General features: G+C 33.6%; 1 protein-coding gene across 1 annotated transcript; it reads left to right on the top strand.

Moving 5' to 3' along the window:
- The first annotated feature begins 9901 nt into the window (after positions 1-9901).
- On the top strand, positions 9902-12012 carry LOC149529209 (uncharacterized). The gene is made up of 4 exons (XM_089808120.1): positions 9902-10064; positions 10800-10939; positions 11026-11434; positions 11537-12012. Exons 1-4 carry the CDS (start codon positions 9902-9904, stop codon positions 12010-12012), a joined length of 1188 nt encoding a protein of 395 aa, XP_089664246.1.
- Positions 12013-19376: the final 7364 nt, after the last annotated feature.

A 19376-nucleotide genomic window follows, 5' to 3' on the forward strand; every position in this document is an offset into this window, starting at 1 on the left:
AGAGAAAATAATTAGCCTGGAAAGCTAAAAATTAAACCCTTAATGATGAAAAATTAAACCCAAAACACCAAAACCCTAAAAAATAACTCAAATCCCCTTTAAAAACTCTAGAAAGTAATTTTGTACACCTTGCACACCTTGATAAGTGTGCTAGGTGTGCTTAATGACTTTAAATAGTCATTTTGTATGTAGATGCGCACCCTTATGGAGTGTGCAGATGCTTCTTACATGTGCAAAAGGGGATAAAGTAATTTTTACTAAGGGTGCGCACATGCGCACTTTGATGGGGTGTGCATGTGTGCACCCTTACTCAGTCTTTGCTACACACCATTACCTTAGGTGGTCTTAGGTTTTAAGTTTGAAAGGTGTGCATGTGTGCAACTTTCACTTAAGTGTGTTAAGTTTTTTTTAGGTTTTGCAATTACAAATAAAGGTGTGCACATACGCACCTTTGATGATTTTGTTGTATGTGTGTGTGTGTATAGGCTTGGAGATTGGCACACCTCTGAAGGTGCGGAGGTGGGGGTCAATGGAGCACTGAGAGAATAATGGAGAGAAGAGGAGGGGATCCCAAGATTTTATAGGCCCGGGATAGTGTGCATCCTTTGGAGGTGCGCACCTGCACATCTCCAAAGGAAGATAAGTGCGCACTTCTGCATTTAGCTCACCTACGCACCCTTTTGTGCGCTAGGTGCACAAGTGCACCCTTTAGCACTAGAAACTCACTCTTTGACCAAAATTTCCCATTTTTGACTACTAGGTTTCTTAGATAGAGAGCTAGGCGGGACCTAGACTCTAGGTAGAGTCCCAAAAATGACTCAAACCCCAAACTAGGGATATGGGAAAACAAAGAAAAATTACTAGGGGGTCCCCATTTCTAGGAGAAATGAGGCCCGCATTATGAAACCACAACAATACATTGGCAGGTTTTTAAAATTAAAAGTATAAACGGAGATTTATATAATATATTTTTTAATATGTGGATTAGAAACCATCATATATTCAATAAATGAAATAAATGTAATTCACTAAAGATAGCTAAAGAAAAGAAATAGAATATTTGAAATAATAATTAATTTGTAAATTTGTGTGAAGTAGACATGCATATAGAAACGTATCTATAAATTGCTACATCTACAGCTTACTATTAAAATTCATTTAAATAAATAAAAGAGAATTTTTCATTTAAAATAAAAAACTATATATCAACTTCAAACACTTCTATATGTTTAAAATAAAAGGTAATTGATGAGCCTATAAATTGTCATTTTAATATTACATTTCCAAGTCATTTCCATACATTAACTTGATTTATGAAGCATTAACTTGATTTATAAAGCATTAACTATGATTAACGGTCTGCTAATTAACATATGTATGTGTAGCTAGTTAATGTTAAATTTTGATGATTTATTATAATAAATGGTTATTATTAAACTATAACTATCTTGAGGTAATTGTTAGATTGTGGTGACTGATTAGGAAAGTACTGTACATACTTCATAATTAGTGGAGTTCAGGGCATCGCCCCAAAAAAAAATTTGGTACTATTCTCCATTCGTAGAAATTTTTTTGGTACTATTCGCCATTCGTAGATTCGCCACTAAAGTTATGGCTAATTATGGCCGACATGTTATAACCCTAAAGCGGTTTAATACTTGTATAAAAGGGTTTAGGGTTGGGTATTTCTTTATTATGTTGTGATGCGAAATTGGTTCTTGCAGCAATATTGAGCTGTAAGGGATTACGGATTGTAATCAAGTTGTAATCATTGGATTGTAATAAGATCGAACTTGCTATTTGGTGGACATAGCCCAAGGATTGATGAACCACATTAAATCTTGGTGTCTTGTGTTCATTTCTATGTAATCTATTATTTTCTATTATTGGTTATATTTGCATGTAGTTTTTATTTCTATCTATGGTTTATCCTAACAAGTGGTATCAGAGTGAGGTTGTCTTTCAATTATCCTCTGTAGGAAAGTCTCACGATTAAGTGGGAGTCTCACGATTGAGTGGGAGCGATGGCAGATGAGGGTAAGCTAAGGGTTGACATGTTTAATGGGAAAAACTTCCAGTTATGGAATATGCAAATGGAAGACTATCTATATTAGAAGGATTTATGGAAGTCGTTGAAAGGCAAAGCCAAGAATCAGGGAACTATGTCAGAAGCTGAATGGGATCTTTTGGATAGAAAGGCACTCGGAAGCATTTGGTTATGCTTGGCACCATTGGTGGCATTTAATATTACAAAAGCAAAGATGATAGAAGATTTGATGAAAACCCTAGCAACACTGTATGAAAAGCCCTTCGCTTCAAACAAGGTATTTCTCATGAAGTGTTTATTTAATATGAAAATGGCAGAAGGTGGATCTATTGCAGATCATTTAAATGAGTTTAATACTATTACTAGTTAGTTATCTTTTGTGGGTATCAATTTTGATGAAGAAATTAGGGCTCTCTTGATTTTTTGTTCTTTGCCTGAAAGCTAGAATAGCTTGGTAATGGCGGTGAGTAATTCTGTTCCTGGATCTAGTACCCTAAAATATGATGATGTGATCGGTGTTGTTTTGAGTGACGAAACTCGTAGGAAATCCTCAGGTGGATCTACATCAGGAAGTGCTTTGAATGCACAAAGCAGGGGTAGAACGACTGAGAGAGGAAGTAACTCTGGAAATTGTGGGAAATTAAGAGGAAAGTCGAAGGGGAGGAGGTCTCAATCGAGAGGACCAAACGAGTGTTGGTACTATGGGAAACCAAGGCACAAAAAGAAAGATTACTGGAATCGAAAGAAAAATGAAGGAGATAAATTAGATGGAGACAAGGAGGCAAATGTGATAAGTAACAAATCTAAAGAGGATGCTTTGTTCTATCTTTAGAAAGTGTAGATGATTCATGGGTTTTAGATTATGGTGCTTCATTTCATGCTACACCTCATAGGGTTATTTCATTGATTATGTCCAAGAGGATTTTGGGCTTGTTTATTTGGGGGATAATGAACCTTGTCAAATTGTTGGAAAGGGAAAAATTAAGATTAAGTTGCAGAATGAGAATCATTGGCTACTACATGAGGTAAGACATGTTCCAAGGTTGAGTAGGAATTTAATTTTAGCGGGGCAACTCGGTGATGAGGGTTGTGTAGTTAGTTTTAATGATAAAAATTGGAAGGTTTCAAAAGGTTCTCTTGTAGTAGCAAAAGGTATGAAAGTAGGCACATTATATCTTTGTACAGGTCATATTGTTCCTTCTACTTTGATTGTTTCAGAGAAAAATGAATGTTTAGGAGAGCAAGGAGAACAAATAGCTACTATAGATTCTGATACAGCACTGTGGCACAATGGACTTGGGCACATGAGTGAGAAAGGTATGAAATTAATTCATTCAAAGAAAGTTTTACCAGGTCTGAAATGTGTTAATATGGATTTCTGTGAAAGTTGTGTGTATGGAAAACAAAAGAGAGTGAGTTTTGTAAAGACTGGGAAGGAAAACAAAAAGGAGACATTAGAGCTTGTGCATACAGATGTATGGGGACCAGCTCAGGTATCTTCCCTTGGTGGCTCTCATTATTATGTTACATTTATTGATGATGCAACTAGAAAAGTATGGGTTTATTTCCTTAGACAGAAATCTGATGTATTTCAAACTTTTAAGAAATAGAAATGCTTGGTTGAAAATGAGACTGGTAAAAAATTAAAATGTCTCAGATATGATAATGGTGGTGAGTATTACAATCATGAATTTGAAGATTATTTCTCCACTAATGGTATTCGTAGATAGAAAACTATTCCAAGGACTCCACAAGAAAATGGAGTGGTTAAACGCATGAACAGGACTATAATGGAGCGTGCAAGGAGCATGAGGTTGCATGTTGGGTTGCCCTTACACATGTGGGTGGAAGCTATCAATACTATAGTATATTTTATTAATAGAGGTCCCTCTACTCCTTTGGGCTGTGGTATTCCAAAGGAGGCATGGACTGGTAAGAAGGTGAGTTATTCTTTTCTCAAGACCTTTGGTTGTGAAGCTTTTGCTCATATAGAATCTGAAAATGGAACCAAGCTAGAAGCAAAATCAAAGAAATGTGTCTTTTTTGGATATGGCACTAATGAATTTGGTTATAGGCTTTTGGATTTTGAAAATCATAAAATTGTTAGAAGTCAGGAATTCATATTCAATGAGAAAGTGTTGTACAAAGATCTGTTGTAGCAACATGAGAAGAAAGAAGATGATTATGTAGTGTTGGATGATACTCCAAAAGTTGATGTTCTAGCCATTCCTCATGATGTGCAACAACTGCAACAAAAAATACCACACACACTAGTGAATGTTAGACGGTCAACGAGGCAAATTAAACCTCCACAAAGATTTTCTCCCTCTTTGTATTCTATTTTAGTTACTAATTCTCGTGAACCTGAAAGTTATGGTGAAGCTGTGCAGGTGGATACTAAGATTCAGTGGGAGTCTGCAATGAAAGATGAAATGGACTCTTTGCTAAAGAATAAGACATGGGATTTGTGCAAGTTGCCTGCAGGTAAAAAGGCTTTATAGAATAAGTGGGTTTACAGGTTGAAAGAAGAGGAAGGAGGTAAGAAAAGATTTAAGGCTAGGTTAGTTGTAAAAGGATTTGCACAGAAAAAGGGAATTGACTTTGATGAGATATTTTCTCCTGTTGTTAAAATGACTTCTATCCGTACTATTTTAAGTCTTGTGGCTACTGAAGATTTGCATTTAGAGCAGTTGGATGTTAAAACAGCCTTCCTTCATGGTGATTTGGATGAAGAAATCTGTATGGTTCAGCCACAAGGATTTGAGGTCAAAGGTAAGGAGAACTTAGTGTGTAAATTGAAAAAAAGTTTATATGGCTTGAAGCAAGCACCTCGGTAATGGTATCTGAAGTTTGATAGGTTTATGCATGAGCATGGCTATAATAGGTGTCATTCAGATTATTGTGTTTATTTTAAGAGGTTGGATGATGATAGCTACATTATTTTATGTTTATATGTTGATGATATGCTTGTAACTGGGTCTAACATTGCTCATATTAAGGGGCTAAAATGCCAGTTAGCACATGCATTTGCTATGAAGGATTTGGGGGCAGCAAAACAAATCCTTGGTATGAATATTTGTAGAGATAGGAAGAACAGAACATTGATGCTATCTCAGGCTGATTATGTTGAGAAGGTGTTGCAACGTTTCTCTATGGAGAATGCTAAAGCTATCAGCACACCTTTACCTGGTCATTTGAAATTGACTAAGGAGATGTGTCCTAAGACATAGGAAGAGGAGGATAAGATGTCCAAGGTACCCTATGCTTCAGCTATAGGAAGCTTGATGTATGCTATGGTATGCACTAAGCCAGATATTGTCGATGCAGTGGGAGTCGTTAGCAGGTATATGAGTCATCCAGGATTTGAGCATTGGAATGTTGTCAAGTGGATTCTCAGATATTTGAGAGGAACATCCAATAAGTGTTTATACTTTGGGGGCTCTACTACTGATTTATAGGGCTATGTTGACTCAAATTTGGCAGGGGATATTGATACCAAGCGGAGTACTACAGGTTATGTCTTTACTATTGGTGGGGCAGCCGTGAGCTGGGTTTCTAGGTTACAGAAGATTAATGCTCTATCCACTACAGAGGAAAAGTATGTTGCTGCTATAGAGGCAGCCAAGGAGATGATATGGCTTCAGTTCTTCTTGGAAGAATTGGGACATCCTCAGAAGGATAATTATTTGTTCACAGATAGTCAGAGTGCCATTCATCTTGCCAAGAATTTAGCTCTGCATTCTAAGACCAAACACATACAGTTGTGGTACCATTTCATTCGGTTAGTTTTGGAGGATGGACAGTTAAAGCTGGAGAAGATACATACAAATGAAAATCCAGCAGATATGTTGACAAAAGTTGTAACACGGGAGAAGTTGAACTCCTCTTTAGCTTCGGTTGGTCCTTTAGACTGAACATGAATAAAAGAACAGTAGAGTCCAGGGTGGTTTCATCCGGTGGGAGCCCCATTTGGTAGTGGTATTGCTACAGGGTCAGTCTCCAAGTGGGAGATTATTTTTTAGTGTGGAGCCTGATCAGTCCCCAAGTGGGATATTGTTAGATTGTGGTGACTGATCAGGAAAGTACTATACATACTTCATAATTAGTGGGGTTCGAGGCATCGCCCCAAAAAAAAAAATTGGTACTATTTGCCATTCATAGAAATTTTTTTGGTACTATTCGCCATTCGTAGATTTGCCACTAAAGTTATGGCTAATTATGGCCGACATGTTATAACCCTAAAGCAGTTTAATACTTGTATAAAAGGGTTTAGGGTTGGGTATTTTTTTATTATGTTGTGATGCAAAATTGGTTCTTGCGGCGGTATTGAGTTGTAAGGGATTACGGATTGTAATCAAGTTGTAATCACTGGATTGTAATAAGATTGGACTTGATGTTTGGTGGACGTAGCCCAGGGATTGGGCGAACCACATTAAATCTTGGTGCCTTGTGTTCATTTCTGTGTGATCTATTATTTTTTGTTATTGGTTATATTTGCATGTAGTTTTTATTTCTGTCTATGGTTTAACCTAATAGTAATTAACATATTGTTTTCAAGGTATTTGAGTTGTCATGCAACTAGGAAGAAGGAGAAGCAAGTTGACACTTGTCAATATTCAACAATTGCAAGAAATGCAGAGAAAAGTCAAAAAGACAGTTCCACTCAAATGGGCATATCTTACTCAATTATTAATGAACTCAAGAATGGATTATGGATTTGGAAAGATAAAAAATGGTGCACAAACCATTTATATAATTTGAGTTAGTTAAGAATAATTAGTAAACACCATAGATTAGAATTTGACTAAGTAAAAGGTGGCACGTTTGAAGGCAACAGGAAAACCACTTTCCGTAAAATGGCCATATCTTCCACATTTCTTAATGAAATCCATATTTTCAAAATGACATGGAAAGATTAAAAAAGGATTATTACCTACTAAAAGGGTGTGATCTAATTTTTAATATTAAAGTACCATGCATTTGAGTGGACTAGTGAAAAGGTGGAACATAAAATTGGCACACTTAATTGTTATTTTAGAATAAGTCTCTTCCTTGTTTAAAGGAATGATGAGACACTTGTTATATGGTTGTTAGAGATTCAACAAGCTTATATATTCTGAATTGTAATCAAGCATTTGATATATACATACATGGATAGATATATAGAAAGTTGTAGTTTGTAATATATAGTTCCTGCAACCATTACTGTGTAGTTTCTTGCAACCATTACTATGTATTTAGATTTATTTTCAGTATTTTTATAATTTACATTTTGTAACAAATGAATAACTTAGAGAGTTTTGCAGTGCATATACTTTGCAGACTTGTTTCAAGTATACATCCTCGAGTCGACAATTTAAATGATTATTCTCCATAAGAGAGCTACTCATTTTGGATTTCCAATCCATGAGTTGGGTTTTTGGAACCAAGTTATTAATCTGATTGGGAAGCCAACAATAATGTTTCAAGTCAACAAAAAAAGAGAATAAATATACACTTTTAAAACATTTTTAAAAATAAGGTTTTAAATATCTTATAAATTATATAAAGTTTGGGATCTTTATACAAGGTAAAGTTCTACCATTTACATGATACGATGAATGATGTTAAAACTACATCTTTTTTTAAATTAAAAAGTATTAGCCAAAAGCATTTTTTATTATACAGTTGATTTGATAATATTTTATATTCAACAATCTTGTAATTGTGACTATATTTCATGCATTAATAAAATGATTTGTTAAAGATGTATTATATTGCACGAACATGCAAGTATTAAAAATAAAAGAAAACTATATAATTTTGTTTGGATATTTAAAATTTAGTACTTACATATAAATTATTAGTAAAATTAATTTAAAAATAAAATGTAATACATTGGAGAATATCAAGACAACAATTATTTTTTAAAAATATTTGATTTTTTTAAATAAAAAATTGACTAAAATTCAAATTTTCTAAAATTTAATAGAAAGATTCTTATAGTGCATGTTCTATAGTGTAACCATTTAGTGAAACATGTGTGCAAAAACCATGTGTTCAGGCGGCAGATTCTGGGGATTAGGAGCTAGGTTATTCAACAAACAAAATGTTGTATGCATGCATTTAAAGATGTGGAAAATGCTAGAAAAAAAGAAGTTATGCCAAGTTATGCATTGTCATGAGGATTAATTGACAAGATAGTGATTGATTGAAGAAACATGCAATATTTTTACATTGTAGGCGATGAAAATTGACGGAGGAGCATAAGCAAATGCATGGAAAGGGGAAGTCTTCTATAGCAAGGGCTCGAGTGGCTCACTGGGGCAGCATAAAAATAGGGCTCAACATCATCCATGGATTATTGTGTACAAAAACCCTCTGGTCACCATCTTCCACAAGCATAAAAGTTCCTTCGCTCTCATGCAGCCCAGATGTGTTTGTGTGAAGGAATGTAGATATAGCAGGGGAACATGATATTGAAATGGTTGGTAGCATAGTTTAAAAAGCCGGCGATATATCGCCGAAGTCGCAGATTATCGCGTGTCTAAAACGTGGACAAATTAAACATGAATTATATTGGGTCTGAGTTTTTAATAAACTCGCAGCAGTTTCTATCACAATATATCGCGAATAAATCTAAAAAGTGGCGGATTAATTCATTGACTGGAGTCAAAGAAAATTAAGTCTTTTCAACTTTTGGTCATGCCTTTACATACGCCAAAAAGAGCGTCGTCGCCGTGAATCGCAATCACTAATAGCAGTCGGGACTTGGGATAGCAATCACAATCGCAGTGATAGCAAGGTCTTCAAAGTTCAAACTCCCATCGCCGTGATTCCAAGGTAGCCGCAGTTGGAGGTCGGGATTTGCTCTGTAATCTGTCGCATCTTCTCTCCAGGTAGGGTTCCGGGTTCGTTTTTAATTATTTTTTGCTGATTTTATATTTGAATTTTTCATTTTCCATAGTTCATTGTGATACTATATTAAATTTTAATATATATTATTGTATTTAGTTAAATAAAAATTATTATAAATAGATTACAAACGTATTCTTTTTTATTTGGATTAAATGTATTACAAATGTTTTTTTTTTTTTGGATTAAATGTAATATATAATATGTATTACCAACAGATTAGAATATAATAAATTAATAATAATATATAATAATAAAATTTTAAAACAATAACTTATAGTCTTATATATAATAATAAAATTAATAAATATAAAACTTAAACTTATATATAATAATAAAATTATAAAACAATAACTTATATATAGTAATAAAATAGTATTAGTGTAAATTTAACTTTTATATAATATTGTTTTATTATTATATAAATATTCGACTTTAATATTTACTATTTAGTATTTACTATATTTTACTATTTCACTATTTTACTAAATATTAAATATTAATAGCTGTAATGTAAAATTGTAACTTATTAAATTTTAAAAAAATTAGCAGATCCAAGATAAAATCTAAAATCTAAATTTAAGTAAGGATATTATTTAAATGTGATTTGTGCTTTATAGATTCATACTATTTTATAAATTGCTACAAATTGTGTTTGATCTCAAACTAATCTAATATTTGATTTTTCATTTTTGTAACAGGATGACTGGTGGTGGCAGAGCAAAGGACCCTTTATGGAAACATGGTATTGCAGGAGCAAACAAAGGAGATATCCAGTGTATCCATTGCTTTAAATGCATGACTTCAGGGATAAGCCGATTGAAATATCATCTTGCAAAGATTCCATGCAATGATATTACACCGTGTCTAAAGTATCCAAAAGAGGCTACAAGAGAGGCTATGGCAAGCCTTCAACAATATGCACAAAGTTAGGCAGCAAAAAAGAGGATATTTGAGGCCATGGCAGCCCCAATGGAGACTTTTAGTGCTATAGGATCAGAAATAGGTGGGGAAAGTTCTTCTTCTATTGGGCCTCGGATACGGGGATCAGGAAGTGTGAGTGGGTCTTTAGCAAATTTTTGGGTTCCACGTAACACTCATGGTGCTCAACTCGACTTACTAGGTACTGCATGGAACAAAGAGATGCACAAACAAACAAAAGTGGCAATTATGAGATTTTAGGTTCGAAATAATCTTTCCTTCAATGATTTATGCAGTCCATATTGGGATCAAGTGGTAACTTCCATTTCTTTGTCTGGTAAGGGGTTCAAGTCCCCAACTCCCTATGAGGTGAGTGGGTTGTTGTTAGATGACGAAGTAAGAAACATTCATCAACTTGTGGAAGAGCAAAGAAGAGTTTGGGAACAAAAAGGTTGCACTATTATCTCTGATGGGTGGCCCGATGGTAGGAATAGGACACTCATCAACTTTCTAGTTGCTTCAGGGGGGCAATTGGTATTTCTAAAATCAATTGATGCCTCTGATCAAGTGAAAAATGCAAAGAAAATGTGTAACATGTTGGATGAGGTGGTAATAGAAGTGGGAGTGGCTAATGTCATCCAGATTGTGACTGATAATGTAGCTACGTATGTGGTAGTCAGTAGATTTCTGATGGAGAGACATCCTACATTGTTTTGGAGCCCTTGTGCTGCCCATTGTCTCGACTTGCTTCTTGAGGATCTAGGGAAACTGAGCTAGGTGGAGAAGGTGGTTGAAGATGGAAGGAATATTGCGAAGTACATCTACAATCATACATGGGTCTTGAGTCTTATGAGAGAGCACACTAGTGGTAAGGATCTTGTACGAGCAGGGGTCACACGCTTTGCTACTAATTTTCTAAATTTGTAAAGCATATCAGAGACATTGTTAGACCTCAGGCGCATGTTTCTTGATAAGAAATGGTTAGAGAGTCCTTATGCCAAGAATCCTGAAGCAGAGAAGATTGTGAGGATTGTGTTTGATGGTAGCTTTGAAAAGCTAATGAAGGAGACCCTCGAAGTAAGTTTTCAAATCTTAATTGATGATTTAGAATTTAATTTTGAGATATTTTCATTGGTTGATTTTGTATGTCTTATTATGTCTAGGTATCAGAGTCGTTGGTGAAGGTTCTACGAATTGTGGATGGGGATAAAAACCCTATGGGGTTTCTAGATGAGGCTATGGATAGCACAAAAGAGGCCATTCAGCACTTGTATAGGTCAAATGAGACCAAATATAGACCCATATGGAACATCATTTATCGTAGGTGGAACCGACAACTCCACCAACACATTCATGCAGCTGCCTACTACTTAAACCCCAAGTATTATTTCTCCAACACTTTTAAAGTGGATGCAGAGGTTCAAATTGGCTTGGACACATGTATTCGAAGATTGGTTGCTGATACGAACCTCCGAGACATCATACTTGATGAGTTGCAGAGCTACAAGAGGGAAGAGGGGCCATTATTTTCTTCTCCTGATTGCAAGCGTAGGAGATACACCTTGCAGCGAGGTAAAAAAGAACTTGCGTTTAATTTTATCATACCATTTATTTCACTCATGAAGTTTATTGGAAGTTTTATCGCATCATAAATGATTTTTTTAAACCTTGCAGATCTGTGGTGGGAAGATTATGGTGCCACAACACCTAATCTTCGACAGCTTGCCATCCGAATTTTATTACAACCTTGTAGTGCTTCTAGTTGCGAAAGAAATTGGAGTACTTTTCAAGACATACATACAAAGAAACATAATAGGTTGACCCAAAAATGCCTAAATGACTTGGTCTATGTGAAGTACAACCTTCTCTTGCACGAGAAGAAGGTGAAAGGGCAAGCTTCATATGCAGCAGATTGGATTGCTCCTCCTAATGGTGAGGGTGTAGATGAGGATGTGGGTGAACCTTTATTGATAGATGAGCAGCTAGCTGAGTTTGAGATGGAGGCAGATGACTGGGATGCAGATGTGGCAGCACGTGAGGTGGAACCTGAGCTTGGTCATCCATCAGAGGCTTCTGTGGAGTGTGAGGCACCTACTAGGGCACTTGTTGAGGATGTTACTATAGCAACTACTTCAACACCACTCACCTAGCAGCAACAATCTTTTTTGAGTTTTACTCGTAGACGCAATTTATGATTGCTACTTTTAGTTTTCATTGATACTGAAACTTGAACTTAATATGTATTCAGAAGTTGTAGTTTCAAACTTTCATGGAGTTTGATTGCTATATGTATTGAACTTATTTATATTTTGATGTTATACTTGTTTTTCAGTTTATGATTCTAATTTCTATTACTATGTTAATCCACTAAGTTTTAATTGCTATGAAATTATGAATTATTGTTTAACTTAAAACTTTGCTTCATATATGGTAGATATCTCAAATCATTATATGTTCTACAAATTTAGTGTGTATGTTACTATGTATGTATTTTTAAGAATATTTTAAGAAATTGTATATTTTCAAATGTTCGATAAAAGTACCGATTTATTGTCGAGTTTTTTGTCGATTCTGATATTTTAAAAAATTTTGGGTCAGCCAAGATATTGTTGATGCCAAATTTTTAAACTATGGTTGGGAGGGCAATTCTGAGGGATGAGAGGAGGAATTGGGTCAAGGTAGATTAGCCCGAGCTTACAGTAATACCCTTGTAATTGCCTGATGCCTCAAACATTTCTTCCTTGGAGTATATCTTCCATCCAAATAGAGAAGCCAAATCAGTCTCCAAGGGGTAACAAATGTCAAATAAAATTTGCCTAATGAGTTATCTTATAATATTTTAGTGTGAATTTAGTAGAAGAGTATACTTATATTCTAGATTTTCTCCAATCATAATAGATTATTGAGGTGAGACTGGCAAGAAGTGGTTGAAAAAGACTGGCAAGAAGTAGTGAAAAAAATTAGGATACTCTTTTAAGGATATCGTTCTCCATCGCAAGTCCCACTAGGAGCCAAACCCAAGCTATTGGAATTGAAGTCCAGAGTACTAAACAGTATGCCATAGAACCACTAACGATTGTGTTAGTTGATTCGATAATATTTTTATATTCAACAATCTTGTAATTATGACTATATTCCATGCATTAATAAAATACATTGATGAGAATGTAGAGTGAGGCTCTAAAATGCAACAAGATCATGATTTGTAGGGAATGAAACACCAAAAATGGGGTCCAATGAAGGAGCAATACGTCACATAGGCCAAGGCTGGCCGCATGACATACATCAAGATGGTAGAAGTGGAATCACCAAGGATGTGATAAGGGAACATAGGAAGGTAAGAAAGCAATGATAGGGATATGATAGGGGGAATAAACAGCAGTTAGAAAAGGGATAGGAAAAGGAGTCACGTGAGAGGTAGAGAGGTGAATGGTAGTTCTAAAAGAGAGAAGTTGTCTATGCAATTAGAAGGCAAGTATCTCTATTTACATTTCTCTATATATTCTTTTAAATTTTCAAAAAAAAAATTTAATGTCTTTTGAATTTATCAGCATCATTTTATTAAGAAAATGTAGAGCAGCAAATACTTTTAGTTTTTAGTTTTACATTTGACATGAAATCGTTCTTGCAATAAGAAAGCACATCTTATGAAACTAGAGAAAAACAAAGAAACAGAATAGGAAGATGCACTTCTTCTGATAAAGGATAAAAATATAAAAACAAAAGAGGAAGATATGAACCTGTAGCTGCAAGTGTCTGTCGATGAGTGAGCCGTGGTTGATTTTGGATGGTGGAGATATGGAAAAAAAGGTTCACTATTTCATGACCAGATGACTTAAACATCACATGCTAAGCTTCATTCCAACACTAAAAGTGTTAAATATTCAAAGTTGGCTTATTTTTTCCAAGCTTAATTTTCTCCTTAGTGTGTGATGTTTAAGGGTTTAATGACCCATATGCAGCTCAAACATGATATTGTTAAATCATGGCTCCCCATACTTGAGTATATTATTAACTCTCCTAAATCCAAACTAAACCATTATAAATGCTTAGGTAAACAAGATTGTCATTGGAGATCAAATATGATATCCAAATTAGGTTTTTAACATAAATGCATGTAGTAAAAGTTTTTGGCTCATTCATCACTATGCATAGCCTTACACATGACAATAAATATAGAGAGGAAATTATTCTTACACCAAACTATCAAAATGGAAAGGAAATTATGTTAATTTGTGCGTGAAGATATTAAAGTGAGTTGGGTTAAGTTACCATTGCTCAACATTAATTACTAAATTGAGTATTTTCTCTGTTAGATTTTCCAAGACAAGAAGTTAAAGATATGACAAAAATGTAAGAAGATATGGAATTAAAGCCTGAGAATATTTGAGCATCCTCGTTTAATTTTCCTTATTTTCCAAGGGAGGTGAACATTTTTCAAAATTTGGGTCCCTAACATGACATAAATAATCAAAATCTGATCCTTCCAAAAAGTCAATTATACTTTACTCCACCCAATTGTGTAAATCCAAACGAATTGTTGGGCTCCAAGTTGGTTGTTCTATTGATTTTGTTGCAATGCCCTCCATCATTAGACATTATATGTTTGGATATTATCTCTAAATCATAAATACAATGTATGTGTAATTATAAGATTTTTCATGACACATAAATTTCATCTGTAAACCATTTACCAGCCATCTAAAACCATATATGAGTAGTCATTTTTCGACGTGAGTCAAATTCCAATTGGAGTGAACTCCAAAAGGAAAGCCTATTGGCTAATTAAAAAAGAAGGATTATATATTATATTGATTTGATGATGTGTAAAATAGATTGATTATTCTTATAAATTTAATATCAAAATAGCATATAAAGTACAAATTTACAATAGAAATGTTTTACACAATATTTGAGTAAGTACATATTTCTATGTAAAAATGTCCTTTTATCCCCCTTCTCTCTCTAACTGAGATTACATAAGGTTTGCATGTAAAATACAATACTTTTTATCTTCCACTATCAAATTTTTAAATACCTTGTCAGATTTTATAAAATCCCCCAGATTTAAGTCGTCATTATTCTCCCCATTACATCTTAACTTAGCAAGATAGTCTGTCAGCATATTTGCTTCCCTCAGAGTGTGGTAAATGTGAATCACTTTGAAGGCATAAAAAAGAAGCCAAATTTGTTGAAGGATGTATGGTAATTTCCAAGAATATGATTCCCATTCTATGTATAAATTAATTATAACCATGGAAATGCCTTCAACTTGAATTGATTGCAAGTATTGCATGAGTGTAATTATGTATTGTTTAAGGAATTTATTATCATGTGACAAGATTTAAAATAACTTATACTATTAGTTCAAGTGTTCTAACCAATTAAAAGTATATGATAATTTTAAAATTAATTAAAAGTTTGAAAAATCTTAAATTTTTTATTATTATTATTATTTATTTTGTATTATTTGTAAGTCAGATTAAGATATATTATTAATTTTTATATTATATTAAAATTTAATATTTTCCAATTATTTGAATTTAATATTTAATTATTGGTCTGAATTCTTGAATTCAATTATTTTTGTAGAGGTTTTTTTTAGGCAAAACCAAGTATATTTATATAATAAAAACTAGTTCAAAAAAGCTCTCAAAGAAAAGAACTAGAGAAGAAAAACGGTGGTCATTGCAAATACAAAAAGGATGCAAAAAGTGAAGCATCCAAAAGAAGTGAAAATGTAGCAACCCAATACTAAATCCCATAGATGTGACCCATTACATCAATGCTCAAAAGGAACAAAGAAAATCAATATAAAAACCCCCAATAATTCCTAAAAATTTGGCCCATGAAATGAATATTACATTAAATGTTTAATTACAAAATATTTACAATGGAGCCCTAGGCTCAAATGATAACTCCAAATATCCTTTTTTTTTTTTAAAATACATCATAGAAGAGGGAGAAGAGTAGGCATAGATGTTTTCAATAGTAAACACCATCCACATATGAAGAAATGATGACAACAACTAACCACCCAATCGATGCTCAAAAGTCTAGTCAATACCTTGAAATTGTCAAGAAGCTCAATGGAACAAGTGAGATTTAAAAAAATAGATATGAGAAAACCCCATGAGCATAATTTTCAATGTCAACTCCTTAGAACCTTTGACAAATTAACAAATCAGAATGTGAGCACAAACTAGAAACAAATCAATATTATAAGCCCTGCTCAGAACGTCTTGTATATTGAATAGACTTTCAAGGCAAAAAACTGAAAATGAGCCTTAAAGAAAGCCTCCTCAAGAGTGTGCTATATATACAAAATAACAAACACCCAACTTTCAATATTTCTTCAACTTCACCCCTCTAGACTAAAATTCAACAATAGAATTTACATTATGTGAATTTGCCCAATCTTCCATCTTTTTAGTATTAATCTTGCAATGCTAATACATTATATTATTTAGGATCTACCCTCTGTGCACTTATGTATGTAGATTGCTTCACAATCCTTATCACATGGATATCTAAGTTCATGGGCATTATCTAATGGCCAAAAAAAATTGAAAGAAAAAATGACCAATAGTTTAGAATATAGGTGAAGGGAAAAGGGGGATATTGAAGAGCCAATAAAAACATCATCCATGACTAAATTAGCCAAACCATCATAAGCTATGCAATAAAAATAAATTGAAGGCATGGGCTTTGTAAGGAAGGAAGCTTTAAAAGCTTAGGAAATGAATGAGGCTCAAATGAGGATAGGGTACAATTAATGGAAACATTATCCACACCCATGTTTGCTAAATGATCCATAATTAAGTTTCCTTCTCAATAAACATGGGAGATATAACATTTAGGGATTGAGTCCAAAATATCCCATACTTGATGCATGATATGTTGGAAAGACTAGTTTGAGATTTGACAATTGATGCATACATTAATGATAATTGTTGAGTCACCTTCAACATGAAGAGATGGAATGTTTAAGGATTTAGCAATAGTTAGACCATTAAGCAATGCAAGAGCTTTAACTTTATTATTTGTTCTTGAAGGTAGAGGAGAAGACATAGCTACAACAACTATACCATGATGATTTCTAATAACCACTCCCATTTTAGATATACCTAGATTATCACGAGATGCCCCATCAAAATTGATTTTTAATTGACCATTGATAGGAGTATTTCATTTGGTTGAGGATCTAATGATAGAGGACATGGAGGGGTATGAAGGAGGGGGTAAGACAGGGAATAAAAGTCCCTTCCATTGTTTCAAAACAAAATTATCCCAAGTTGTGAAAATATGATGACCCTTGAATTTATTAATCGAAGCATTTACAAATTCTACAACACTCTTTTCTATCCCTTGAAGCACCTTTTCTATGTTGTATGATACTTTTTTGAAAATCCTGCTTTTCATTTCTACCAAATGGCACAAACAACTGATGTTGGAATACACTTCCATAATGAAGAAAATGTCGAATTAGATAAAGGAGTAGGCCAAAATTGAAATAACTCCCAAATCAATTTTGGAAGGAGCATGGGGTAACTAAATTTATTAAGTACAAAATAGAAACATAATTGAGCAAAAGGGCATTTCAACAAGAGGTGATCAATGAGTTCTATTCTTGATTACAAAGCACACTAAAACTCATTCACAATATTGAAGCTTTGTAATTTATCACCGGTAAGAATTATTTTCTTTAAATCTAGCTAGGAAAAACATCCAACTTTAAGCAAAGCTGAATTTTTCCAACAAAACATAAAGGCCCTGTGCTTTAAAAGGTTGTTGGTACTATATTGGAGAGAAATGCACCCTTGTTTAACTGAATATAATCCATCTTTTAAGGGTGCCTAAATAAGTTGATCAGGTTTATTTGATAAGTAAACCTCCCTATCTTTTACAATTTGATTAAGGATATTGGCAACATTATGAGAAATAGAGAGGAAAAATGGATCTTTTCGCACAACCTTCCCAAAATAAAGAGAGATAGCTAACACATAATGAGGTAGAGTGGGATCCCTAGAACTCTATTAAGGTGTCCATAATATCTTTAAGCAAATTACTAGAAGTAAGGGGAGGGAACCCATTCTAGCAATCAAGCCAAAAATTAACATTATCTCCACTATTAACTTCCCATGATACATAAGATGTAATTATCTCCCTAGAATCCATCATGAAGTCCCAATTAGTTGACCCCTTTAGGCAGTTACTAACTATAATAATTCTAGTAGACTCTATCAAATCCAAGTATTTTTCTTGAACTAAATGACACCACTTAGAAGAAGCTTTAGTATGCATTTACCAAACCAATTTAGATCCAAATGTTATATTCCTATTTGAAAGATTATGCAAGCCTACCCCACCCATTAAATGGAGAAGACATATCTGATAAAGATACTAAAGGGAAAAAAATTTCCCAGTTCATATTTGCAGACCATAAAAATCTTCTTGTTAGTTTTTTAATCTAGTGTATAATTCCTTTAGGTGCTTGGAGAATGGAAATATAGTAATTAGGAATAGTGGATAACATTTTTTTAATGAGAACTATCCTCCCTAATAATGGCAACCATCTCACTTTCCAAGCAACAATTCTACCTTTATTCGATCAATGATTGGCTTCTAATAAGAAGCCTTATTAGATCCAATTAAAAAGGGAACCCCTAAATATATTTAAGGGAGCTTATCCAAGGTGAAACCTAATAGATGGACAATTCTTTGATATAACTCTTGAGGCATATTAAATATATAGATTTTAGACTTATTAGAATTAATACGTTGTATAAAGACTGAAGTGTGAAGATCTAAGACATTTCTAATTTGCTTAGCTTCTTAAATGGTAGCACAACCAAAAAGAAAAGTATCATCTACAAAAAGTGAGTGAGTGATAGTAATTGAGGTGCCAACAATACCCACTCCCTTCCATAACCCCTATTGGTTTCTCAATTTATAATTCTATTGAATGCCTCTATCATAAGATGAAAAGGAAAGGAGACAAAGGATCTCCCTAATGAACTCCTTGAGAAGAATATAAGAATCCTACTGGAGATCCATTAATTATAACTGATAAATGAGCACTTGAAATGCATGCCTTAACCCATTTACACCAATGATTAGAAAAACCAAATATAAAAAGTGTTGTCACTATATTTCGAGTCATGTTCATTATTTTTAAAATTTTAATTCTTTTATCAGCTCACAACCTTGTTATAAATGTATCATCTCTTTTTCTATACTTCTTTTTAGGAGATATATATTTACATTCTACATTAACTTTTAAAGTATATTTAAATTTTAAAATCCTATTTTTTGTTTAACATTTGTATAGATAGATAGATAGTAGATATTATATAGATAGATAGTAGATATTATATAGATAGATAGATAGTAGATATTATATAGATAGATAGATAGATAAATAGATAGATAGATAGGTAGGTAGGTAGGTAGGTAGGTGTTGAAAATAGATTGATACAAGTATGATAAATGTGTTTCAATCATTGTTTTGTAA

The sequence above is a fragment of the Cupressus sempervirens genome, chromosome 11 (assembly GCF_028749045.1).
Source record: "Cupressus sempervirens isolate cs-2001-9-10 chromosome 11, ASM2874904v1, whole genome shotgun sequence".
NCBI classification, from domain to species: domain Eukaryota; kingdom Viridiplantae; phylum Streptophyta; class Pinopsida; order Cupressales; family Cupressaceae; genus Cupressus; species Cupressus sempervirens.

Bases quoted from the DNA above. Each gene is read 5' to 3' on its own strand.
- LOC149529209 (XM_089808120.1), top strand. From the start codon at position 9,902: ATGGCAGCCCCAATGGAGACTTTTAGTGCTATAGGATCAGAAATAGGT. The intron at 10,065-10,799 runs GTACTGCATGGA...AAAGCATATCAG, and splicing joins TGCTCAACTCGACTTACTAG to AGACATTGTTAGACCTCAGG. The intron at 11,435-11,536 runs GTAAAAAAGAAC...TAAACCTTGCAG, and splicing joins GAGATACACCTTGCAGCGAG to ATCTGTGGTGGGAAGATTAT.